Genomic DNA, 26,223 nt, shown 5'->3' on the forward strand with positions numbered 1-26,223 from the left:
TGTAATCCCAGCTACTCAGGAGAGGCAGGAGAATCACTTGAACCTGGGAGGCAGAGGTTGCAGTGAGCCAAGATTGCACCACTGCACTCCAGCCTGGGTGACAGAGCAAGACTCTGTCTCAAGAAAAAAAAAAAGTAATGCTTGAGGAAGTCAACCAAAGGAAGTAGATGAGACCTTACTTTTCACACTGGAAGCTAGTCAGCATCCCACAGCAATGAGAATGATTCAGCTGTAAGTGCTTTTCTTCACTGTCACCTTACTTGGGTAGCCGTGGGGTCTGTGTTTACAGGTAAATGAGCTGCAGTGTTGGCACAGCACCTCACCACAGACAGTGTGGCGGGTGATGCACAGCACAGTGTAGTGAGAAACAGAAAGAACTGGAATGTATACACCACAGGGCCAGAGCTTAGGGCTTTCAGTCTCGCTGCTTCCAGGGAGGTCAGTGGACCAGTAGCAGCAGCAGCATCTGGCAACTTGTTAGAAATGCTGAATCTCAGGTCCCGACCCATCCATTTTAACAAGATCCTAATTTGCACACACGTTAAAGTTTGAGAATAGCTGCTTTCAACTTTGCAAGGGAGAGTCATGCTAGGGAGGGCTGGTAATGGTTCTCTCTTTTTTTGGGAGGAATGGGTCCTGGAGGAGTTGAAAGCACTCAGCTACAAGGCAGCCCCAAACACCCCCATCTGAGCTATTTTTGGATCTGATGCAGTGACGGCTGCTTTACCTCCACCCCTACCAAAGGTTCTGATGCTGTGTTGGGAGGATGTCATATGATTTGTTGCTGTGTAGCTAGGCTTTTAAAATATAGTCTTATCTCCCTTAAAGTGTCCTGAGGTTGGTTTTTGTTTGTTGGTTGTTTTTTTTGTTTGTTTGTTTTGGGGTATACTTTATATACAATAAAATTCTCCAATTTAAAGGGTGAGGTTTGTTAAATTTACCCAAATACAGTTGTGAAATCACCACCACAATCATGGTATAGAACATTTCAATCACATTAAATGTTTTGGTTTTATTTGTTGTCACAGCTTTCCACTTTATTAGCATATGGTACTTTTAAATATGAAAATAATAACAACATTATTCATATAATCTTTGGGTAAATTATGGAAGACCAAATAATTACAATTCTGTTAATATGATTCAAAACATTGACAAATAACATTTTTTAAATAGATGTTTAGATGTTCGTTGTTTAAAAGATGAGTCAAAATTTTCTTGCAGCAAAAAGAGTAAATATATCTAGGACCACTGTGAGAAATCTTTTTCTTTTTTTCTTTTTTTGCTCATGCCACTTTGTCTAAGATACTATCAGAAATCTTTTTAAAAATCATGGAAAGCAAGAGTATCCCCAGAGGATTAGAAATAGGCTAATTTAATCCCAACTTTCAAAAATGGCAAAAAGTAGATGCCAAGAAATAGTGTAGAGAAAATTATTAAACAGCTTGTTTATGTGCAATGACTGCAGAAAAGATTGCTCTGTAGAAAACAACAAAGTTTTTCTAAATAGTCACTAATATCATCTTTTGAGATACGGTGAGCTAAGTAGATCACGGGACTATCTTCATAGAGGGAGTTTTGACTTTAGTTAAGATATTTGGCATAGTCTCACATAACTTGCCAATGAGGTTCTAATATTTCTAAATTCACTGATTCTCAGCGAAGACTCTGTTATGTGTGTGTTTGATGTTGAATGTAAATAGGTAAATAGTTGAATTAAACTGTCATGGTCTGTCTTACAGTCTAGTGATGGAGACACATAATAAAGCAATAAAATAAAAAGATTACTCTGGCTGCTGGGTGGAAGACGGATGTGAGGAGACAAGTAAAGATGATCACAGTTATCCAGAAATTAAAGATGATGGCTCACACTAGAGTGGAGATGGGAACAAAATGCCTATGGATTTGGGATAAATTTTGGAGATAGAAATGATAGGGCACTTGCCAATGAACTAGATATAAAGGATGAGGGAATGGGTGAGAGATAAGGTCGACTTCCAGGCTTCAAGCAATTGGCTGGACAATGGGCCATTTCCAGATGGTCTTGCTCTATTCAAAGTTGATGCCAGTGACTTGGATGAAGGTACACTTAAGATATGAAGTTAGATGCAGTGGTTGATATATAAGTAAAAAGGATCAACAATTTAAGAAGAGATCATGAGACTTGAAAGATAAAATGTAATGTAAACAAATATAGGACTGGCACTTAGCTTCAAAAACAGACAAAAAAAGTACACAAGATAGAATCAGGAAGACAGCCTAGTAGCATTCACACCAGAAGCTCAAAAAGAATGAAAAGTGTGTGGTTGCCGTAAAAATGAATTCCAAAATAGATTACCTTGAAAGAAGAAAGATGTCTGACTCAGAGAAATTAAAAATCCTGTCATGTTTTGCGCTGTTTGGACCAAATCTGATGTTATAGCATTGTGTTCATCTCAGCACACAGCCTTTAAAAAGGATGGTTGAGGAACTGGACCATGACTGAGATGTAAACAGCCCAAACACTTCATCACAAGATGAACAGTTCAAAGAATTAAAGATGTTTGAGTTAAAGAGCACAATCTTAAAATGAGCACCCTCAGGACTGTTAGGTACGAGAGGTGTTAGATTTCAAGTAGATACAAATAGGTCCAGAAGGTAAAATGAGGACCCAAGGATAGAAGTAGCGACAGTGATTTCAGCTGAGCCTCAGTTCCAAGCACAGAACTTTTCAGAAACAGAATGGGTTGCATAATATGTCCCCTTTTAAAAGACACTTTGCAGACCTGGATGCCTGTGTGTTGGCATGGAGCATAGAGGTTTCCTGTCCTGGGTAAACATGCTGTGCTGGACTAGGTTCTCTCTGAAAGTCTCTCCCTGCTTCAGGAGTCTAGAATTCTAAGTTTCTTCTCAGGAGACTCCAAAATTTACTAGAATGTCCTGAACCACATCTTTCATAATGTTGCTGACTCAAAGACTCTTGAAGGCTCCTGACCACATTATTCACAATTCTAACTCTCTTGCCACCCCTTCCCCATGACCCATGTACAATTACATGCTCTAGATCTCCTCCTCAAAGATGAACATAAGTCTGAAATATCAACACCTTGGCAGCCCTATTATCAATTGCTGATCTGTAGTCCCCATGTAAGTACGCCTTTTTTAGCAACCAGTTTTTGTCCCAGCCATATCAATACTTGTGGTCGGTGGTTAACAATGTTGAAGCTTAAATTATATCCAGATGAAATTTTAAAAAGGAATCACTTGTGTTCCTCTGTGTTAACACAGGAATCCCAGCATGTGTTTCTCTTCCAGGAAACCATAATTATATGTACAAATATCTACCCGGATAATTAGGGGCATAATCATGCTCTAAATAAAAGTGTTCAAACAAGTCAATACCTTCTCTCCAGTTATTCCTCTTTCTTCTTTCTCTTAGATGTCATGGTTTCTGTGTCTCAAGACATTTATGATTTGATTTTTCTAACCCTTTCTAGGTTCTATTAGAGTCAATTAGACAACATATTCCTTCTTTCTAAGAATCTGAACAAGGAGGTATACTTTTCTAAATTTTAATCCTATTAATGCCAGATTCTTGTATAGGCTAAAGTATTCTTAGAATTTTACTTTTACAGTTTGCCTCTTAGTGATCTGATAGAAAAGGGGGTTTTGCTTTATATTAATTTTCAGTCTTGGAAGAGAAGATCTGCATTTGGGAAAGGACTAAGAAGAGAGCCTTTGCAGATCAGACAGTTAAAGGCAAAAACTATCAGACTCTAAGTACTCTGGGGTGCAATGTTACGTCTCTTAAACATGGGAGGGGGTTGTTTTCACCACTGTGGGAGCACCTCATTCTGTTGTGTTTAAGTGGGGGGAAGAAGATAAGTGAACACTACTAAAATCTTCCCTAATCAACACTTTTCTCCTGCTTGAAAAGGGGGGATAGCAGTTTATGATGCTCAAAGGGCCAGATGCCACTGAGCATCATCTGCAAAGAGATTCAACACATAGATTGTGTTAAGACACAACCATGTGCAAGAACCACGTGGTTGCAGAGGCTACTGACTGAGGGAACACAGCAAATGTTTCCTTAGAATGTTTCTTTTGCTAATAAATACCGAGTTCTCCAGGGTTAGGGCCCTTTGTAAATAATTGTGTAGATATTCATAATTATCCCCTCCTGCTAGGCACATAGATAGTTCCTACAAGGTCATACTCTTTATACATTAGCCTTGGGCCCATGGGAAAATCCCTTTGGTCCTAGCAGAGTAGACCCAACAGGGCACATAGTCATTCCAGAATAGCATCTGGCTCATCCTAAGATGTCACTCATTTTACTCTACTAGGAAGCCTGTGCTCTTCTGTGCCACACGGAAATCCTCTAGGGCCTGTCACATGTTCGTGTAGACGTAGCTACTTAGCATTGTGTCCCTCAAAACAAGTGAACTCTGCAAGAAACCGAAAGCTTGCTTCTTTGACATAAATATTGCTTATCTTACTTGACGGGAAAAAAAATCATGCCACAATTAGGTCCCATATCTTATTCTGTGGCAGAGCATATCAAATCCTGTTCCATTACGTATCTCAGAACTACTGGGTTGGCTAATAAATGCTTGCTGTCCATTTCTCACATCCCTCAACCTGAAGAGATAAGAGACCTACCCTCTTAATCAGTGTATTAGTCCATTTTCATGCTCCTGATAAAGACATTCCTGAGACTGGGTAATTTATAAAGAAAAAGAGGTTTAACAGACTCACAGTTCCACGTGGCTGGGGAGGCCTCACAATTATGGCGGAAGGCTAACAACACATCTTACTTGCCCGCAGACAAGAGAGAATTGAGAGACAAGTGAAAGGGGTTTCCCCTTATTAAAAAACCATCAGATCTTATGAGACTTATTCACTACCACAAGAACAGTATGAGAGAACTGCCCCCATGATTCAATTATCTCCCACCGGGTCCCTCCCAAAACACGTGGAAATTATGGGAGTTACAATTCAAGGTGAGATTTGGGTGGGGACACAGCCAAACCATATCAATCAGCCCCCTCACTCAAGGATTTTAGGGAAATAAGTATAGATCTGAATGTACTTCCTTACCAATCATATCTTAACCTAAATTCCTGTTTATTGGCAGATCAGTTGGGCCTTTACCCAAAGTGTTAGGTCTTCTGTTCTTTCTCCTAGTGTTTGTTTTGCCTCTGCTGAGCTCTGCCCTCTTTTGTTTGCTGGCCAGTTTCTGGCAGTTCATCTGTTCTGCTGTTGACCATTCGGTACTCCTGGTTTATCTTCTCATGGTTGCCCCGTATGCAGGAGAAACAAAACACTGTAGGATCATAGACAGCTGAGGAGCAGTCATTCTGCCTGGGGCCAGGGAAGGCAACTGAGGAGCTGGCATCTGAGCTGGGGCCTAGAGCAGCCTTCAACAGGTGTGCTGGGAGGGGGAAGGGCCAGAAGGAAGCAGCCCACGCAGAGCGAACGGCATGATGTGCCAAGTGCCTCTCAACAGCACTTGGTGGAAAAATAATTGCCTTTAATGACTCAAACGTAGAGTCAATTGCAGTAATGTATTGTTCTAGGGATATATTTTCCCACATCAGGAAGTGAGCGGTTTCATCTGGGGACTGGATTTTTTTTCTTCTTTTTTAATAAATAAACTTTATTTTCAATTATCATGTCTGTTTTAACCAAATGTTTCAGAAATCATCTATATAATCTCCCACATCATTTTAACTGCACTTTTTCTTGAGAAGGGTGTGATAATGACCCAGATGTACTAAAACAAAAACATGAGTTCATCATTCAAAAAAGTCTTTTCATTATACTTGATTGTCAAATTTTCCCACTGGTTAGCAAGTGGTGCTTATTCATCTAAGAGGAACCAGGTGCAAAAAAAGTGAATTACATTAGTAGCCCAATATATAGATTTTAAAATAGCCATGAAGTAATAGATGAAAAGAACCCTAGACATCATTTGGCTTGTATCTTTATATTATGGGCAAGGAATCCAGAGATGGAAATGTTAAGCAAGTTGCCCAAAGTCAGGTGGTCATTCTCCTAAGGTCACTGCCAGCCTTCCCTCCGCCCCTCCCACCCCATTCTCACACTTTCTCACCCGGATGTAACAGAGAGTGCAACATAGACTACAAAAGCCTTCTTTCATAATGTTGTTTTAAAGTCATCTCAACCGAAATGCTCCCAGAGAGCTATTTGGGCTTCGAATTACATAAAGGATTTGAACTGTTACTCAGATTCTAATGAGCACTTCTTTATTTGGTAGGACATTTTTGTTGAGGATTTTAAAGCAGGGATGACTAATAGGTTCCAAAATTTGGATACTATTAACAAATAGTGTTAACCATACAAATAAACCTTTGCCCTTCTAAACTGTAATGCCAGAATATATTCTTTTCTAGATATTACAATAAGATTTATTTTCTTTGCTTTAGGGTACTTTTGACTTCAGTGACATTGCTGTCTATATATTCAATAAACCTCCTATTGATCTGTTCAAAAGAAACAGGTAAGCTGAGGACATGTTTGATTTTCTTAAAACCAGGGTGAATTATTTTTATGGTGGCATTGTGGAACAATGATGTTCTCTCTGTACAGCAATTTGATTATTAAAAAGAAAGACTATTTTGACCTAGAGTGATTGGAAGACCTATAGTAGTATTTATCTAGAGAAACAGTTGCAGCAAAATATAAATTAAATTGTCATGGACAATGAGAAAATAATGTTGTCACTTAAAGTGAACCCTCAATTATACCTGTTTTTCTGGTTTAAAATGACTTCATTTTAAAAGCTTGTTTTTCCTTAGGTCTTTATAAATCCAGAACAAAGATCCCATGTTTTTATATTATAACTTCCAAGGTTTTAAAAGTAAACAGACCTTTCATTCTCTTGTGCGTATTCCAAGGAGAAAGTGTTACTCCTGAGGCAATGTGGGAGTGAGCAAGCTATGAAGAGACTTCAAGTACTCTGGGCAGTGTAATACCTGAAGTGTTTATTTTCTATTTCTGGGACACTGGATTATGTTTGTAATTCTTTGACTTTTACATTAACTAAAACCACGTTGGCCAACTATTACTGTATATACATGACTCCATTTAACTGGAACATTTTATAATAAATTGAGGAGCTAACCATTGTCTAGTTTAAACACCAGTCTTATGAGAGATTAAACAAAGGTTTAATTATAGCCTGTCCCATATTGCTCTCCGTGAACCTTTTGAAAACATGAACTGAACAGTTATAAAGAAATATAAACACTTTTTAAAAAGTGAATGCTTTAGAGTTTCAGTATTTATTGAGATGAGCTAGTCGAACACTTTCAAATTTTGCTACAGACAAATTATGCTTTTGACAGATTAGTCTTCTGCTCTCTTTTGTGAGTTGCATGTATTTGAACTACATTTTATGAATAATTAGGTTTTGTATGTCGTGGCTATTAAAATGTTTCTAAGCTTGTTATTACATTTAGAACGTGGAGGCATTGATGGGATGTTATTAAGATAATTCCTTGTTTGCCTAATCAGTTCAGGTCGTTAATTCAAAAGGAATCTTTTTGTTTCAACTATTAGGATCTTTTTGAATCAAATATGTATTTTAATGGTATATACCAGACCTGAAGAAAAAGATCACAGAAGGAATTTCCCCTTTGTAAGATAGAGGTAGTTAAAAATAAGCCTTATGACCTAATAGGTTAATTGTAATGCTCTGGTAGCCAACTTGAAAAAGGAGAAATGATGGTTGCATCTCACATTTTAAAATGTCAAGAGTTTGTTTTGTAATGAGGATACCTTAACCCCTGAAGGCCAAAATGACTATTTGTGTGAGTTTGAGAAAGGCACATAGTAACTTGGGGAACAGTCAATAGAATGACAAAATCTTGACTATTTTAACTTTCTGAACCCTGTCATTTCTTGTGTTCTCAAATTTGATTTTTAAATAGGCTGCATGGTGTATGAAAAGCTGGGGGAACAAGTCTTTGGCACCACAGGGAAGTTCGTAATCTTTGGAGCCACCTCTCTACAGAACACTGGAGGTAAAAAGAACATGCTTTTCTTTACATAACTTGAAACTAATTCTGGTGGCTGAGTGGCCACATGAATTTTGACATAATTCAAGCAGTTATCATCCTCATTGCTAAAATGGCACAGGGAAAGTAAAGCAGAGACAGCAGTCACTTATTTAAAGCCACAAATCCTGCTAGAGTAGCTGAAGTTGCCTTTGTGTCTTACTGACGGTTGGTCTAAGAACGGGCTGATAACTTTTTATGTAGCTTGCAACATAAGCCTTCGTATCTTCTTTCTAAAAATGTTCTCATTTTCCTTCAGCAATGCTGAGCTACCTCTTCATCGTAAAAAACGAACTACCCTCTGCCATAAAGTTTCTAATGGGAAAGGAAGAGACATTTTCGTAAGTTATAGACCATTTTTTTATGATATAACTAAAATGTTTTTAATTTAAATATGGGCCAATCAAAATTCTTGCTTTGTGAATATTGCAGAAAGTTTTTCCTAGGCTGCGTTTTGTTTGTTTGTTGTTTCAACAATAAATTTCTTTGGGGCTATATAAAGGAAAAAAGCAGGAGAGCCATTTGCATATGCACATTTGAAAAGTAGATTTGTCTGTCATGCTATGAGCGGTAGATACTGCATTTTCCCCAGAGCCTGAAATCTATATCTAGTTTCTGTGAAATAGAACAGATATGCAGTATTTTTAACACAAAAGTGGAACATGCAACAAAAATTAAGACCCTAGCCTCTTACTTAAAGAAGGGACATAGCATTTTGGGGGCAAAATTTACATGAGCCAACCTCATTAAAGATGTAGATAACCCTGGAAAATGTTGCAGCTACATTTGGCACAATTGTGTTTTGACTCCCTCTTGTTTAACAGTTCTTGTCAGTCTTAGTTTCTCTGTTTTCTTTCAAGGGAGAATCGTAGAAGCCAGAGTCTCTAGTGTTCTCAGGATTCAAGGTCAAATCCAAGGGATCAGGGAGAGAGAAATGTCTACCTGTAGTGACTTGTTTCTCACTGATACTAGCCCAGCAAAACAAAAAGGAGCTTTCTCTTTAAATAATTGATAGGACAAGTTGTAATCTGACAGAATGAAATGTATGCATTCAGCTTTGAAACCATGTAAATAATTCAAAAGAATGCCACATTTAGCCAATGGGAAAAAAAAAAACCCAATATTCCCTCTTCCATTACAGAGGAGTGAAGCTGTAGTATATAAGTAGTGGCTGGGTTAAAGTGTTTGGATAAGACCTGAATAATGATTTTAAAAATTAATGCATATAGTAAAAATTAATAAAAATATATATCATGATATCATGAAATTTTACACTGGAGGGGAAAAAAGTCACTTTCTAAAAAAATATAACCTAATCACTTAAATGCCTTTCAGAGCCTGGTACGTGGATGGCCGCGTTCTGGTGGTGATAGTCACCTTTGGCATAATTCTCCCTCTGTGTCTCTTGAAGAACTTAGGTAAGGACAGATTTTGCTTTTATCATATTCTGCAGTGCCCAAGTGAATCAGAAACTGAATAAAAATGGACAGCATTGCCCTCTGCTTCCCCTCTGCATGCACTCAAAGATTAAGCGCATGATAAATTGCAAGTATTAATCGGTCCCAACTTTAATATGGGATAAAAATAACAGTCAGTATGTGACCTCCTAAACAATCCCTCTACTGAGCTGTGGAGGGGAGAAGGGAGGTCCTGGGGCCAGGACAGACAGGGCTATTTTCAGTAGTACAACTTATATGCTACTCTAAGAAAAGTCCAGAAAATGGAATTCTCTTCATACGAAGTCTTAAATACCCTCATTATTTAGGTAAATACATTTTCAAATCTAATATGGAGACAGAAAGCTGCCTAGATTTATACCCACGAGTATTATAAATTTAGAGAGTCTGACCAGCCTCAATTATTTCTCTTCGAAGTGGGAGAGAGAAATCAAAAGTCAGAAATGGTGGATAATCTCCAAGTCATATCCATTTGGCTTTGATCTACTACTTGTTTTTATGCTTGTATTTGGAGACAAGGATGCCTGATGTTAAGGGAATTTCATACATTGAATAATGTGGCCAGACTGCCATCTAGTCAAAAACCTGTAAAATGTATTTACTTTAATTCTGGGCTAATTCAAACAGAAGTTTGGATAAAAGCTCTCCAAACAATAATTATGAGCCTCAGTTTTTTGTTTTGTTTTGGATACAAAACAAAACAGCTCTGTAGTTGTTCTGTGAGGTTTATAAATAGATTTTTTTAACTACTTAATTTTCTGGTTTCTGCCTCTGTGTTTTCTGTACCTATAGAGGTAGCTCTTTTCAGTTAAGTAGAGAAAAGCTCTTCCCCTGGGTTGAAAATAATGCAGTCCCAAGAGGCTACTTAACTCTACCTTTCTGGAGGTCATGGTAGCAATTGGAGATCTCCCAGGCATTCTAAGGGGAGCTACTAAAGAGCCCCAGATACTCAATTTACCACTAGAAATTCACTTCGTCTACTCTCTGTCATCTGGGGAGAAAAGTATTATAACTGACATTCAGTATGCACACAATAAGTGCATAATAAAGAGCTATTGAGGGGATCAAGGAGTAAATGGGTTTGCCCATAGGACTCCATCAGAGTCCACCAACACAGACTTACAGCAAAAATTGGAAGGCTCTTTTCTGCTGGATTCTGGGAATCTGTGTTCTCTAGTGTGCCAGGGAGAGTTGGAATCAAAACACGTAATATAATGTTTCTATTCAGAGCCCCATTTTTTTGCCAAATAAAGTAGCACTGTCAAATAATAAATCTTGTATTCACTTGGGCATGTATGTTTATTATTGGATCTCTAAAATATGCTTCAAATAATGCACTGAAATAAGTGAGGTGATGAATTTTGAAATAATAACAGTTTATGATGGGTAGCTCCAAAATTTTTAAAAATGGAAAAAAATGAAATAATTTATTTTTTACTTTTTTTTAAAGGGTATCTTGGCTATACTAGTGGATTTTCCTTGAGCTGTATGGTTTTTTTCCTAATAGTGGTAAGTGCTGATTGAAATGGTTGGTTTGGTTTTGTGATAGTACAATGGCATGTAATAATTATTCATTGTTTGGCTTTACTAAAGTCCATATTGCTTCTACTATACTTCTTAATACCAGGTTATTTACAAGAAATTTCAAATTCCCTGCATTGTTCCAGAGCTAAATTCAACAATAAGTGCTAATTCAACAAATGCTGACACGTGTACGCCAAAATATGTTACCTTCAATTCAAAGGTAAGTTTCCTGATCCTTTGCAGATGAAACAAGCATTTTTATTAAGGACATTCTATTTCTCATGCTTGTAATTGCACTGGTTTGAACGTATTAGTTCTCAAAAGAACACATGATACCATTGCTTCCAGATTACACATCTATGTAGAGATCCTTGAGAAATATACAAATATTATATTTTACACTCTCTGTTACCATTAAGCATTCTCTGTGAAAATCCCATTCTGGATAATTGTCTCAGCTTTTTCTGTGTAGAGTGCTAGGTGATACTTCAAAAACAGACTAACAACATCCTTAGGTCCCTTCTTCTGGCGATGACAGAAAGGAATACTGCAGACTTCCTCAGGTTGCACAGTTGAAATATAGATGCCACCACAAACTGGCACTTAAAAAACTCTCATACTATTAAAATATTGTTGATACAATGGGAAACAGAGGATTATGGAGTCAGTCAGGCTTGGATTTGAATCCTCAGGCAAGTCACCCAACCCCTTGAGTAAAAATAAGGATTCTATTCTGTATCTTACAAGGTTTTGTTAGAATGTGCCTGGCATAGTGCATCAGCAGAGTTAGGGCATATGATAGGTTAGTTTTCACTTCTTTTTGCATAGGAAGTTAGATTGAGTGTGAGAGTTTCAAAGAGCCTTATCTAAGAAAACTAAATAGATCGCGATCTTTCTCTTTCTCTCTGATTGTAAGGATATAGCCAAAGTAGTGCAATATGGAACAGATTTTCTTTTCAGAGGGTATCTTTTAAGTCCGATTCCATGCACCTGATGTAGAGCGAAGAGCAGTAAACTAGAGGTGGGAGTGCTGGGCCAGTCACCTGACCTGTTGGAGGGAGCCAGGAGAACAGCCACAGTCTGACTACTGCTTGGGATTGCTGTGGGGACCCAGCGAGCTATCCTAGGAAGAGTGCCATGTAACTGGCTCATGCTGTATAAACAGGGGGTGTTGTATACCTGGATTATATAAAATACACCATAGGTGAGCCAAATCCGAAGTCCCTCTGTGACAAGTGGCTAATGGCTCGAGCTAGATAAGCTGTCTTAGAAAAGCTGCTTCTATTTTAGAGATCAAAACCTTCCTAATAACCGAATAATCCAGGGATTCTGAAGAGCTGTCAGATAAAAAAGACAGCTCAGAAATACTGGAGCTATGTCATTTTTATGGTAAAAGTGTTTTTCCTAATGTCTGTTCTTTTCTCTCAAATAGACCGTGTATGCTTTACCCACCATTGCATTTGCATTTGTTTGCCACCCGTCAGTCCTGCCAATTTACAGTGAGCTTAAAGAGTAAGAAATTTGTTTAATTTTTTATCTTAATCGTTTTACATCCCCTCATTAATAGGCAAGTATGCAATTAAAATAAACGGACTTGTCTAATGAACGTCAGCGGATTCATCACCCAGCTTCAACATTTACTCACATTGTGCCATTCTTAAACAAGCATTGTATTTTAAGAAACAAGAAAGCAAGAAAAATCAGAAACTTGCAGTATTTTGGGGGGCCATAAACATAAAAAGTAGCCAACCATGTGGGCTTTTTCATTAATTTGGTTTTTCAAATATTGTATCACCGAGGAAAGTTTAAGTATTTGTGTTGCTTTCCATTACGTATGCGTATTTTGCAAGTGGGTGATAATCTTCAGATTTATCTGTAAACTGCTAAATACATCGTCTCTGATTTGCCTGTGGGTTTGGGTGAAAAGGCTAGTAAATCAGACAATAAGAAATCAATGTTAAGACCACAAACTAGGAAAAGAGAATATTGCTGTTCATTTTTAACTATTAAGAAAATTCTATGGATTTATTGATTTATTTTTGATTGCTGGTTTTGAGAAAATTAAGGCCTGCTTATAAACTTCTTCATGTCTCTTTTTAGCCTATGGTTATCAAACATAAACAAAAATAGTCACAATAGCGTATCTTAAAAACTTAGAAAAGATAGACAATATCAGTATTTATTTCCAGTTTGAAACAAAGTTGATGTCATTTAGCATTGAATCCACTCATATATCTTTGGCATCTTTTAATAGTTCAGCTTTTAGTTTTAGTTTTTAATTTTCTCAAGCATATACTTCTCAATTTTTCTTTACTTTTTTTTTTTTTTTTTTTTTTTTGAGACAGAGTCTCCTTCTGTCACCCAGGCTGTAGTGCTATGGTGTGATCTCAGCTCATTGCAGTCTCAACTTCCCAGGGTCAAGCAATCCTCCCACCTCAGCCTCTCAGGTAGCTGGAACTACAGGCACATGCCCCCATGCCCAGCTAACTTTTGTATTTTCTGTAGACACAGAGTTTCACCATGTTGCCCAGGCTGGTCTTGAACTCCTGAGCTCAGGTGATCTGCCTGCCTCAGCCTCCCAAAGTGCTGGGATTATAGGCGTGAGCCACCGTGCGGGGCCTACTTCTCCGTTTTTCTTGTTTTCCATACTTCTATGGCATCCTAGATTCCTTGTTACGACATAACCAAATGTTATGACTATCTGTGGTCTGTTATTTATTGAATACAAGTGTTGCAGATTAATTGTTTGGGCAGTTAAAGAAACTTAGAGGGTCATCCCAACCCCAGAGTGAACTTGACCTGAGAGATGGAGCCCTTCATCATTCCAGCTATGATCTCTTGGGCACTTGGTGCGCTGGAGACCTACAGACTTTCAGGTGCATCCCTGAGGCCACCCAATGGGAAAATCAGAACCTGAAACAGCAGCTTTAGAGACGGAACACCTGAGGTCAAGTTCCAGCTCTGCCACTAATCTCTGGAGCTAGGAGAACAGCATTGATTTTTTTCTGCCTTTTTTCCTTTGCCCAGCTAGTGTGGAGATAATATCAAGCACAAATATTAAAAAAATGCTGTCTGCCCTTCCGATGAGAACTCGATATTCTTTTAAAAGAATGGGGAAGAACGCTAACGGGAGTGTAGTTCCACAGATCTCACCCTCAATACCAATTCAGTATAAGAGAGGTTATTTTCAACTGGCATAACTGCCAGGGGTAATTTCAGCTGTTCAGATCTTCCCTAACCTGATAGAAGCAAAGTTAAATTGGTATTCTTCAATGTTAACACTGGCGCTTAAATTCAGTCATATGATTTTTGATTTTTAACATTTATTTGTTTTTAGCCGATCACAGAAAAAAATGCAGATGGTTTCAAACATCTCCTTTTTCGCCATGTTTGTTATGTACTTCTTGACTGCCATTTTTGGCTACTTGACATTCTATGGTAAGTAATTTCTACTGGTACATAAATATAAGTATTTGTAAACAAATTAGTAAAAATTAGTGTTGAAATAACTTTTAACATGAAAGGCAAAGAAAGCAACAAAGCTATCCATTGGTTTTTCTAGTTTTTTCTTCGACTTAAAGCAATGGTGATCTTTTCATGTTCATGCAGACTGCCGAATAAAATAATTACTAAAACAATATTTATAATTTTTTTCTCCTAACAGTGTCCTTAAAAGAAATTGCATTTTAGAAGCATGCTACCTTTACTGAGGAAGGTTTAAAACTACATCAGAGAAGGCTTTCCTAATTGACACTGCAAATTGGGTCAGATTCCATTAATAGAATGGAGAGACAGAGACAGATGCTGAAAGTGAGAAAGAGCAGAGTGCTACACTCATGACACTCTGAGTTAATTAAAAATGAAACTTCTAATTGTTCACTGGGAGTCGGAGCCTTGCAAAGATCCAAAGGAATGATAGAAAATTTTTAAAAATGAAATCTGAAAAAGGGAACAAGTTTTCATATGTAACTTTTACTGACCCTGAATGAACAGTTTACCAGCTTTTACTGCTTCTTCATCCTCTCCTATTCAAATTATCCTGAAGCTTGATTTAACATCTTTCATTATCTTTATAATTGGGGACCTAATTTAAATATATATATGTGTATATATATGTGTGTCTATATATATGTGTATATATATGTGTGTGTATATATATATGGATGTATTTCACAATCTTCTCTACTAAATAATAATTCTTTGGGACTTTTTTCATAAACACAAATGTCTCAAAATTAAACACATTTAAAAATTATTAATTCAGCCTGGAGAAAAAGGCTACTCTGATTATACAGATATTATTATTGTTTTCACTAGCAATAGAGAATGGCATTGTCTAATGAATTCATAAATACCACATTTAATTTTTACATAAAAATGGTGTTGCTAAGGTGCATACAGAGTTGTACAGGGAGAGAGAGGCGGAGAACTTAATGTTAGTTGAAGTCTCACTGTTGTCTTGTTGAAGCTATAATTTTTCTTTGTAAATGCATTATTTTTCACATAGAATAGAACACTAAACACTTTTATTACTCTTGGATTAAATAAAAAGGATTAGCTATTTTTAAGTGGTTAGTTATTTTGAATTAAGGAAATTAGAACTAGTGAGATTTGTATTATAACTTATGGTTCTTTTTTGGAAACTGAGACCAAGCTCTATGGTACAGATTAGCATTTGAATTCCATGCTGAGGACCTTGAGACTGGCGCAGTGAGAGGCCCTTGCAGGAGACAGGAGGGGAAATTACCTCTTGTCAAAAGAGTGAGCAGTTTCATACTCTATGTGACTGCCATTCTAGCTTTGTTAGTCTTTGAAATAACACTTTCTGAAGTTCTGGATTGAGAAAAAGTTCAAAGTAGTACATAAGGCCAGGTACGGTGGCTTGCACCTGTGATCCCAGCATTTTGGGAGGCCAAGGTAGGTGGATAGCTTGAGCCCAGGAGTTCGAGACCAGCCTGGGCAACATAATGAGACCCCCATCTCTACAAAAAATATATATATATACAAAAATTAGCCAAGCATGGTGGCACACGCCTGTAGTCCCAGCTACTCAGGAGGCTGAGGCAGGAGGATTGCTTGTGCCCATGAAGCAGAGGTTGCAGTGAGCCAAAATGGCACTATGGCAACCATATTCCAGCCCGGGTGATAGAGCAAAACCCTGTCTCAACACACACACACACACACACACACACACACACACACAAAGTAGTACATAAACTAATTTTTTTTTTTTTTTACAAGAACAACATACATGAAAGAGTGGAATTATTTCCTGATGGTGAAATTTCAACTAGTGTCTCTGCTGCTTGGCCACTTGAAGTTGACTTAACAAGAGAAGAGTTTGAAACAAGCCCCAAGGTGGCTTGTAGCACCCCCCACCCCACCCCCTCCCTGAGCAAGCCTGTGGCAGTTTGGTGTGGTTTGAAGAGTGGAGGGAAAGTCTAGATTAAGAGCAGCTTCGCGTTTCAACTGTATGTTTCATTCTCAAGCCCAGTGTACTCCTAGGTTTAATTTAGTCTAAATTAAGCATTCCCACTCCGTGTAGCTTCTTCCAGTGATTACTTTAAATTTCTTTGCTAAGTCGCGTATGCACAGTGGAGCATGTCTTACATAGAGATTTTTCTTTCCAACCTGATTGTTTTAATAGACATTTTGAAACATTGCTTTTCTTGCCCTTTAGTTTACAGATTCTTTGTTTTTCAGAAAAACTGTCATTCAGCTATATACTTTGTCTCCTTTTAAAACCCTCTTGCTTTTCCCTCATTTTAGACAACGTGCAGTCCGACCTCCTTCACAAATATCAGAGTAAAGATGACATTCTCATCCTGACAGTGCGGCTGGCTGTCATTGTTGCTGTGATCCTCACAGTGCCAGTGTTATTTTTCACGGTGAGTAAGGGCCTCTGTGCAATATGAGAAAAGCTGAGGTCTCGGCTTTCCTTCTGCCTGCAGGAGCCCGTTGCAGAGAAAGCCTGCCCCAGGTAACTTTCCTGGGTTATTGAATCTGCATCTGGGAAAGATCCCAAGACTCGGTTCAGGCTCTTTGAAAAGCAAGTGGCATTCAGTGCGTCAGGGAGCCTCTGATGCAGTGAATCTCCATTCTAATTAATCTGACCCTGTTCTTTCCAAAGAAATGACAATAGAATGTTCAAATCTCAGTAGACATGAAGAGAGAATATAAAAAGAACAGAAATGAACATTCAAGTCTTAGATAAACCAAAGACAGAAATTACACCCCCCAACAAGAAAACTCTACTACTCATAAATAAAAATACTTTCCCTCTTAAGTCAAGCCCCCGTACTTCCAAAACTGTTAAGCTATCTATAAATTCACTAGGCATTACAAAACATTTCATGAATTCCTGTGCACCAATAAATCAGTTACTCTGTGGAGAAATGTCAATGTTGGCATGCTGTAGGCACTTACAGAATCTTTGTTTTCTTTTCTTGCAGGTTCGTTCATCTTTATTTGAACTGGCTAAGAAAACAAAGTTTAATTTATGTCGTCATACTGTGGTTACCTGCATACTCTTGGTTGTTATCAACTTGTTGGTGATCTTCATACCCTCCATGAAGGATATTTTTGGAGTCGTAGGTATGGCTTCATGACTTTGTGCTTGTCATTCTACAGTAGCTGTTTGCAGGGAAATTTTCACAATAGCAATGCTAAACTTTCTCTTTTGTCTTATTTTACAGGAGTTACATCTGCTAACATGCTTATTTTCATTCTTCCTTCATCTCTTTATTTAAAAATCACAGACCAGGATGGAGATAAAGGAACTCAAAGAATTTGGGTATGTCTCTTGCCAGCCACTCTAACTTTTCTGATTAGTTTTCCATTTAAATTTACAAAATAAATAGTCCATCTCTCTATCAAGACTACTTTCAGTTGCCTTGAAAGGAGGCAGAAGCCCTCTAGCTTTGCCACTTGGGAGATATTTAAAATATCATATCAGAATCTTCTCCCATCCCTCCAAATATCTTTTCTGGTTTTACTCTTTTTTTTTGAGATGGAGTCTCACTCTGTCGCCCAGGCTGGAGTGCAGTGGCCAGATCTCAGCTCACTGTAAGCTCCGCCTCCCGCGTTCATGCCATTCTTCTGCCTCAGAGAGTAGCTGGGACTACAGGCGCCCGCCACCATGCCTGGCTAATTTTTTTTCTTTTTTCTTTTTTTTTTTTTTTTGTATTTTTAGTAGAGACGGGGTTTCACCATGTTAGCCAGGATGGTCTGTATCTCCTGACCTCATGATCCGCCTGCCTCGGCCTCCCACAGTGCTGGGATTACAGGCATGAGCCATCGCGCCTGGCCCTCTGGTTTTACTGTTATTGTGCCTCAGCTTTTGTTCTGATCCAGGGCATGGCCAGTCAGAAGAATGGACATTCATCCTCCTGTGTCTCTATAGGACAGTGTCTAGTCTTCAGCAAGAGAGGAAGTGACGAGGGACTCACAGATGTTATGCAGTCCACTGTTTCCATATGATTTCTAGTCATGTAACTCCTCCCTACAGCCCAGGGAACATGCAATGCCTTAATTAAAATGTCTGAGTTAGCTTAAATAGTCTTTTTTATTATTTGACAGATATGCTTTGGAACAACAGACCTGGATTCAAAAACTACCTTTCTATATTGGGATTCTTGTTTCCAGGTCTGGTGAAGTTCAAGGGCATCTTGAACGTGGTGCACTTGGAGACAGTGAGGGAAGCAGGGGTGAAGTGGCTGCTACCTGAGTCCCTTCTGGAGCTCCATTTTGCTTGGTCTTGGAGAAGGCTTCTCAGCTGCCCTCCCAGCTAGTGTAAGCACTGCAATTGTACCTGTTACCTGAGTCAACAGATCCAGATGAGAGGTGTAGGCAGGAGGGTCATCCCTGTGCATTTAGGAAAAGCAGCACTGATGTTAGTAGAGCATCCAGTTCCCCAACATGATCACCCCTGAAGCCTTAATTCCCAAATCCTTCCAAGCCTTATCTGTAGGGGCTTAATGAGGACAGAGAGGAAGAAACAGTCACTCTGGCACAACAGGACAATATATTCAGATTAAATCTGAAAATGGTGGAGGCCTGCTGCCCATGAATTCTGAGCCTCTCCAACCCTGGTCCCATAATGAAACTAGTAGTAGGGTCTGCCAAATGGCATTAGACAAGGGTTCCATCTGTGTAAGGACCACTGGGAGTTAGACTGGACCTAGGATGGTATGCCATGTGCAGCCATGTCAACCCCCAATTTGCTCCTCTCCTTCCTTAGCTCTTTCTCTTCCTCCAGTTTCCAGTCCAGTCCTGTTGGCTCTCAGAATGCATCATCCTTCTCCCTGCAGCACTCTCACTGAACATGCTCAAGCGCAAGGAACTTATAATCTTGTGTTCTCTGGATTCTGGATTTAGTAATCTGTATTAGTCTGTTCTCACACTGCTAATAAAGAAATACCTGAGGTTGCTTCCAAGATAGCCAAATAGGAACAGCTCTGGTCTGCAGCTCCCAGCAAGATCGATGTAGAAGATGGGTGATTTCTGCATTTCCAACTGAGGTACCTGGTTCATCTCATTGGGACTGGTTGGACAGTGGGTGCAGCCCATGGAAGGCGAGCTGCAGCAAGGTGGGGCGTCACCTCACCCAGGAAGCGCAAGGGGTCAGGGGATTTACCTTTCCCAGCCAAGGGAGGCCATGACAGACTGTAACTGGAGAAACGGTACACTCCTGACCAAATACTGCACTTTTCCCACAGTCTTAGCAACTGGCAGACCAGGTAATACCCTCTCGTGCCTGGCTCAGTGGGTTCCATGCCAATGGAGCCTTGCTCACTGCTAGCGCAACAGTCTAAGATCAACCTGCGACACTGCAGCTTGATGCAGGGAGAGGCATCCAACATTGCTGAGGCTTGAGTAGCTCACAGTGTAAGCAAAGAAGCCCGGAAGCACAAGTTGGGCAGAGCTCATCGCTGCTCAGCAGGGCCTACTGCCTCTATAGATTCCACCTCTGGAGGCAGGGCATGGCAGAAAAAAACGCAGCAGACAGCTTTTGCAGACTTAAACATCCCTGTCTGGCGGCTCTAAAGAGAGCAATGGTTCTCTCGGCATGGCATTTGAGCTCCAAGAACAGACAGACTGCCTCCTCAAGCAGGTCCCTGACCCCCATGTAGCTGGACTGGGAAACACCTCCCATCAGGGGCTGAGAGATACCTCAAACACGTGGGTGCCCCTCTGGGATGAAGCTTCCAGAGGAAGGATCAGGCAGCAATATTTGCTGTTCTGCAGCCTTTGCTGGTGATACCCAGGCAAACAGATTCTGGAGTGGACCTCCAGCAAACTCCAACAAACCTGCAGCTGAGGGGTCTGACTGTGGGAAGGAAAACTAACAAAGAGAAAGCAATAGCATCAACATCAACAAAAAGGACATCCACACCAAATCCCCATCTGTAGGTCACCAACATCAAAGACCAAAGGTAGATAAAACCACAAAGATGGGGAGAGAAACCAGAGCAGAAAAGCTGAAAATTCCAAAAAACAAGCACCTCTTCTCCTCCAAAGGATCGCAGCTCCTCGCCAGCAAGGGAACAAAACTAGACGGAGAATGAGTTTGACAAGTTGACAGAAGTAGGCTTCAGAAGGTTGGTAATAACAAACTTCTCTGAGCTAAAGGAGCATCTTCTAACCCATCGCAAAGAGGCTAAAAACTGTGGAAAAAAAAAAGGTTAGATGAATGGCTAACTAGAATAACCAGTGTAGAGAAGACCTCAAATGACCTGATGAAGCTGAAACCCACAGCACAAGAACTTCGAGACTCATGCACAAGCTTCAATAGCCGATTCGATCAAGTGGAAGAAAGGATATCAGTGATTGAAGATCAAATTAATGAAATAAAGTGAGAAGACAAGAATACAGAAAAAAGAGTGAAAAGAAATGAACAAAGCCTCCAAGAAATATGGGACTATGTGAAAAGACCAAATATACGTTTGACTGGTGTTCCTGAAAGTGACGGGGAGAATGGATCCAAGTTAGAAAACACTCTTCAGGATACTATCGAGGAGAACTTCCCCAATCTAGCAAGGCAGGCCAACATTCAAATTCAGGAAATACAGAGAACACCACAAAGATACTCCAAGAAGAGCAACCCCAAGACACATAATTGTCAGATTCACCAAGGTTGAAATGAAGGAAACAATGTTAAGGGCAGCCAGAAAGAGAGGTTGAGTTACCCACAAAAGGAAGCCTGTCAGACTAACAGCCGATCTCTCTGCAGAAACCCTACAAGCCAGAAGGGAGTGGGGGCCAATATTCAACATTATGAAAGAAAAGAATTTTCAACCCGGAATCTCCTATCCAGCCAAACTAAGCTTCATAAGTGAAGGAGAAATAAAATCCTTTACAGACAAGCAAATGCTGAGAGATTTTGTCACCACCAGGCCCGCCTTACAAAAGCTCCTGAAGGAAGCACTAAACATGGAAAGGACCAACCAGTACCAGCCACTGCAAAAACATGCCAAATGGTAAAGACCAGTGACGCTATGAAAAAACTGCATCAATTAACGAGCAAAATAACCAGCTAACATCATAATGACAGGATCAAATTCAAACATAACAATATTAACCTCAAATGTAAATGGGCTAAATGCCCCAATTAAAAGACAGAGAAAGGCAAATTTGATAAAGAGTTGAGAACCATCAGTGTGCTGTATTGAGGAGACCCATCTCATTTGCAAAGATGCACATAGGCTCAAAATAAAAGGATGGAGGAAGATCTACCAAGCAAATGGAAAGCAAAAAAAAAAAAAAAAAAAAAGCAGGACTTGCCATCCTAGTCTCTGATAAACCAGACTTTAAACCAACAAAGATCAAAAGAGATAAAGAGGGCCACTACATAGTGGTAAAGGGATCAATTCACCAAGAAGACCTAACTATTCTAAATATATATGCACCCAATACAGGAGCACCCAGATCCATAAAGCAAGTCCTTAAGAGACCTACGAAGAGACTTAGACTCCCACACAATAATAATGGGAGACTTTAACACCCCACTGTCAATATTAGACAGATCAACGAGACAGAAGGTTATCAAGGATATCCAGGACTTGAACTCAGCTCTGCACCAAGCGGACCTCATAGACATCTACAGAACTCTTCACTGCAAATCAAGACAATGTGCATTCTTCTCAGCACCACATTGCACTTATTCTAAAATTGGCCACATAATTGGTAGTAAAACACTCCTCCGCAAATGTAAAAGGACAGAAATCACAGCAAACTGTCTCTTAGACACAGTGCAATCAAATTAGAACTCAGGATTATGAAACTCACTCAAAACCACACAACTACATGGAAACTGAAAAACCTGCTCCTGAATGACTACTGGGTAAATAACAAAATGAAGGCACAAATAAAGATGTTATTTGAAACCAATGAGAACCAAGACACAATGTACCAGAATCTCTGGGACACATTTAAAGCAGTGTGTACAGGGAAATTTATAGCACTAAATGCCTTCAAGAGAAAGCAAGGAAGATCTAAAATCGACACCCCTACATCACAATTAAAAGAACTAGAGAAGCGAAGGCAAACAAATTCAAAAGCTAGCAGAAGGTAAGAAATAACTAAGATCGGAGCAGAATTGAAGGAGATAGAGACACAAAAAACCCTTCAAAAAATCAATGAATCCTGGAGCTGGTTTTTTGAAAAGATCAACAAAATTGATAGACCACTAGCAAGACTAACAAAGAAGAAAAGAGAGAAGAATCAAATAGATGCAATAAAAAATGATAAAGGGGATATCACCACCGATCCCACAGAAATACAAACTACCATCAGAGAATACTATAAACACCTCTACACAAATAAACTAGAAAATCTAGAAGAAATGTATAAATTCCTGGGCACATAAACCCTCCCAAGACTAAACCAGGAAGAAGCTGAATCTCTGAATAGATCAATATCAGGTTCTGAAATTGAGGCAATAAATAATAGCCTACCAACCAAAAAAAAGTCCAGGACCAGAAGGAATCAGAGCCAAATTCTACCAGAGGTACAAAGAGGAGCTGGTACCATTCCTCCTGAAACTATTTCAATCAGTAGAAAAGAGGGAATCCTCCCTAACTCATTTTATGAGGCTAGCTCATCCTGTTATCAAAGCCTGGTAGAGACACAACAAAAAAAGAGAATTTTAGGCCAATATCCCTGAGGAACATTGATTTGAAAATCCTCAGTAAAATACTGGCAAACCAAATCCAGCAGCATATCAAAAAGCTTATCCACTATGATAAAGTCAGCTTCATCCCTGGGATGCAAGGCTGCTTCAACATATGCAAATCAATAAATGTAATCCGTCACATAAACAGAACCAATGACAAAAACCACATGATTATCTCAATAGATGCAGAAAAGGCCTTTGACAAAATTCAACAGTGCTTCATGCTAAAAACTCTCAATAAACTAGGTATTGATGGAACATATCTCAAAATAATAAAGAGCTATTTATGACAAACCCACAGCCAATATCATACTGAATGGGCAAAAACTGAAAGCATTCCCTTTGAAAACTGGCACAAGACAAGGATGCCCTCTTTCACCACTCCTATTCAACATAGTGTTGGAAGTTCTGGCTAGGGCAATCAGGCACAAGAAAGAATGAAAAGGGTATTCAATTAGGAGAGGAGGAAGTCAAATTGTCTCTGTTTGCAGATGATCCCTGATTGTGTATTTAGAAAACCCCATTGTCTCAGCCCAAAATCTCCTTAAGCTGATAAGGAACTTCAGCAAAGTCTCAGGATACAAAATCAATGTGCAAAAATCACAACCATTCCTATACACCAATAATAGACAAACAGCCGCTCATGAGTGAAATCCCATTCACATTTACTCTAAAGAGAATAAAATACCTAGGAAGCCGACTTACAAGGGATGTGAAGGACCTCTTCAAGGAGAACTACAAACCACTGCTCAACGAAATAAAAGAGGACAGAAACAAATGGAAGAACATTCCATGCTCATGGATAGGAAGAATTAATATCGTGAAAATGGCCATACTGCCCAAGGTAATTTATAGATTCAATGCTATCCCCATCAATCTACCACTGACTTTCTTCACATAATTGGAAAAAACTACTTTAAAATTCATATGGAACCAAAAAAGAGCTCACATAGTCAAGACAATCCTATGCAAAAAGAACAAGCTGGAAGCATCATGCTACCCGACTTCAAACTGTACTACAAGGCTACAGTAACGAAAACAGCATGGTGCTGGTACCAAAACAGATAATATGGACCAATGGAACAGAACAGAGGCCTCAGAATTAACACCACACATCTACAACCATCTGATCTTTGACAAACCTGACAAAAACAAGAAATGGGGAAAGGATTCCCTATTTAATAAATGGTGCTGAGAAAACTGGCTAGCCATATGTAGAAAGCTGAAACTGAATCCCTTCCTTACACCATATACAAAAATTAACTCAAGATGGGTTAAAGACTTAAAGGTAAGACCTAACACCATAACAACCCTAGAAGAAAACCTAGGCAATACCATTCAGGACATAGATATGGGCAAAGACTTCATGATTAAAACACAAAAAGCAATGGCAACAAAAGCCAAAATAGACAAATGGGATCTAATTCAACTAAAGAGCTTCTGCACAGCAAAAGAAACTACCATCAGAGTAAATAGGCAACCTATAGAATGGGAGAAAATCTTTGCAGTCTACCCATCTGACAAAGGGCTAATATCCAGAATCTACAAAGAACTCAAACAAATTTACAAGAAAAAAGCAACCCCATCAAAAAGTGGGCAAAGGATATGAACAGACACTTCTCAAAAGAAGACATTTATGCAGTCAACAGACACATGAAAAAATGCTCATCATCACTGGTCATCAGAGAAATGCAAATCAAAACCACAATGAGATACCATCTCACACCAGTTAAAATGGCGATCATTAAAAAGTCAGAAGACAACAGACGCTGGAGAGGATGTGGAGAAATAGGAACACTTTTACACTGTTGGTGGGAGTGTAAATTAGTTCAACCATTGTGGAAGACAGTGTGGCGATTCCTCAAGGATCCAGAACTAGAAATACCATTTGACCCAGCAATCCCATTACTGGGTATATATCCAAAGGATTATAAATCATGCTACTATAAAGACACATGCACATGTATGTTTATTGTGGCACTATTCACAATAGTGAAGACTTGGAACCCCAAATGTCCATCAATGATAGACTGGATTAAGAAAATGTGGCACATGTACACCATGGAATCGTATGCAGCCATAAAAAAAGGATCAGTTCATGTCCTTTGCAGGGATGTGGATGAAGCTAGAAACCATCATTCTAAGCAAACTATCACAAGGACAAAAAACCAAACACTGCATGTTTTCACTCATAGGTGGGAGTTGAACAATGAGAACACATGGACACAGGACAGAGAATATCACACACCAGGGCCTGTTGTGGGGTGGGGGGCCCGGGGAGGGATAGCATTAGGAGAAATACCTAATATAAATTACAAGTTGATGGGTGCAGCAAACCAACATGGCACATGTATACCTATGTAACAAACCTACACATTGTGCACATGTACCCTAGAACTTAAAGTATAATAATAAAAAAAAATACCTGAGACAGGGTAATTTATAAAGGAAGGAGGTTTAATTGACTCACAATTCCACATGACTGGGGAGGCCTCACAATCATAGCGGAGGGCAAACAAGGAGCAAAGTCATGTCTTACATGGTGGCAGGCAGAGCGCATGTGCAGGGTAACTCCCCTTTATAAAACCACCAGATCTCATGAGATTTATTCACCATCACGAGCACAGCATGGGAAAGACCCGCCCCCAGGATTCAATTACCTCCTACCAGGTAACTCCCATGACATGTGGGAATTATGGGAGCTAAAATTCAAGATGAGATTTGGGTAGGGACACAGCCAAACCATATCATCATCTGTCCACCTATGGCCTTCATCAGCCCTTCAGGTAACTTAGTTTTTGACACCTGTTTCCTATTTCACTTAATCAAATCTATTTTGCTTTTGTATGTTTTTTTTCCACTTTTTCAAACAGAAATGTTTGCTTGCCAGTGATAAGCTAAGTTGGTAGGTAATGAATAACAAAATGACCTGGATATTTTCTAAGGCCTTTTTTCCCCCTTGGTTGTAATCTTAGTTTGAGAGAAGCCATAAGGATACCCAGTTATTTGT

General features: G+C 39.2%; 1 protein-coding gene across 12 annotated transcripts in view; it reads left to right on the top strand.

Moving 5' to 3' along the window:
- The window catches only part of SLC38A1 (solute carrier family 38 member 1), an 88,882-nt gene that overhangs the window by 56,391 nt on the left and 6,268 nt on the right, over nt 1-26,223 (top strand). For 5 of the 12 annotated variants that reach the window (XM_003825760.6, XM_003825759.6, XM_063593078.1 and 2 more), the window contains exons 6-16: nt 6,429-6,502; nt 7,935-8,027; nt 8,320-8,401; nt 9,396-9,478; nt 10,968-11,026; nt 11,145-11,261; nt 12,474-12,553; nt 14,379-14,479; nt 16,811-16,929; nt 17,494-17,635; nt 17,737-17,834. In XM_003825760.6, coding sequence (XP_003825808.1) covers nt 6,429-6,502; nt 7,935-8,027; nt 8,320-8,401; nt 9,396-9,478; nt 10,968-11,026; nt 11,145-11,261; nt 12,474-12,553; nt 14,379-14,479; nt 16,811-16,929; nt 17,494-17,635; nt 17,737-17,834 — 1,048 coding nt within the window. Of the gene's footprint in view, nt 1-6,428; nt 6,503-7,934; nt 8,028-8,319; nt 8,402-9,395; nt 9,479-10,967; nt 11,027-11,144; nt 11,262-12,473; nt 12,554-14,378; nt 14,480-16,810; nt 16,930-17,493; nt 17,636-17,736; nt 17,835-18,619; nt 24,763-26,223 lie in introns of those variants that run through there. The other 7 variants (XM_063593076.1, XM_063593077.1, XM_034935988.3 and 4 more) reach the window with 3 other exon arrangements.

The sequence above is a fragment of the Pan paniscus genome, chromosome 10 (genome assembly GCF_029289425.2).
Source record: "Pan paniscus chromosome 10, NHGRI_mPanPan1-v2.0_pri, whole genome shotgun sequence".
Lineage (NCBI taxonomy): Eukaryota > Metazoa > Chordata > Mammalia > Primates > Hominidae > Pan > Pan paniscus.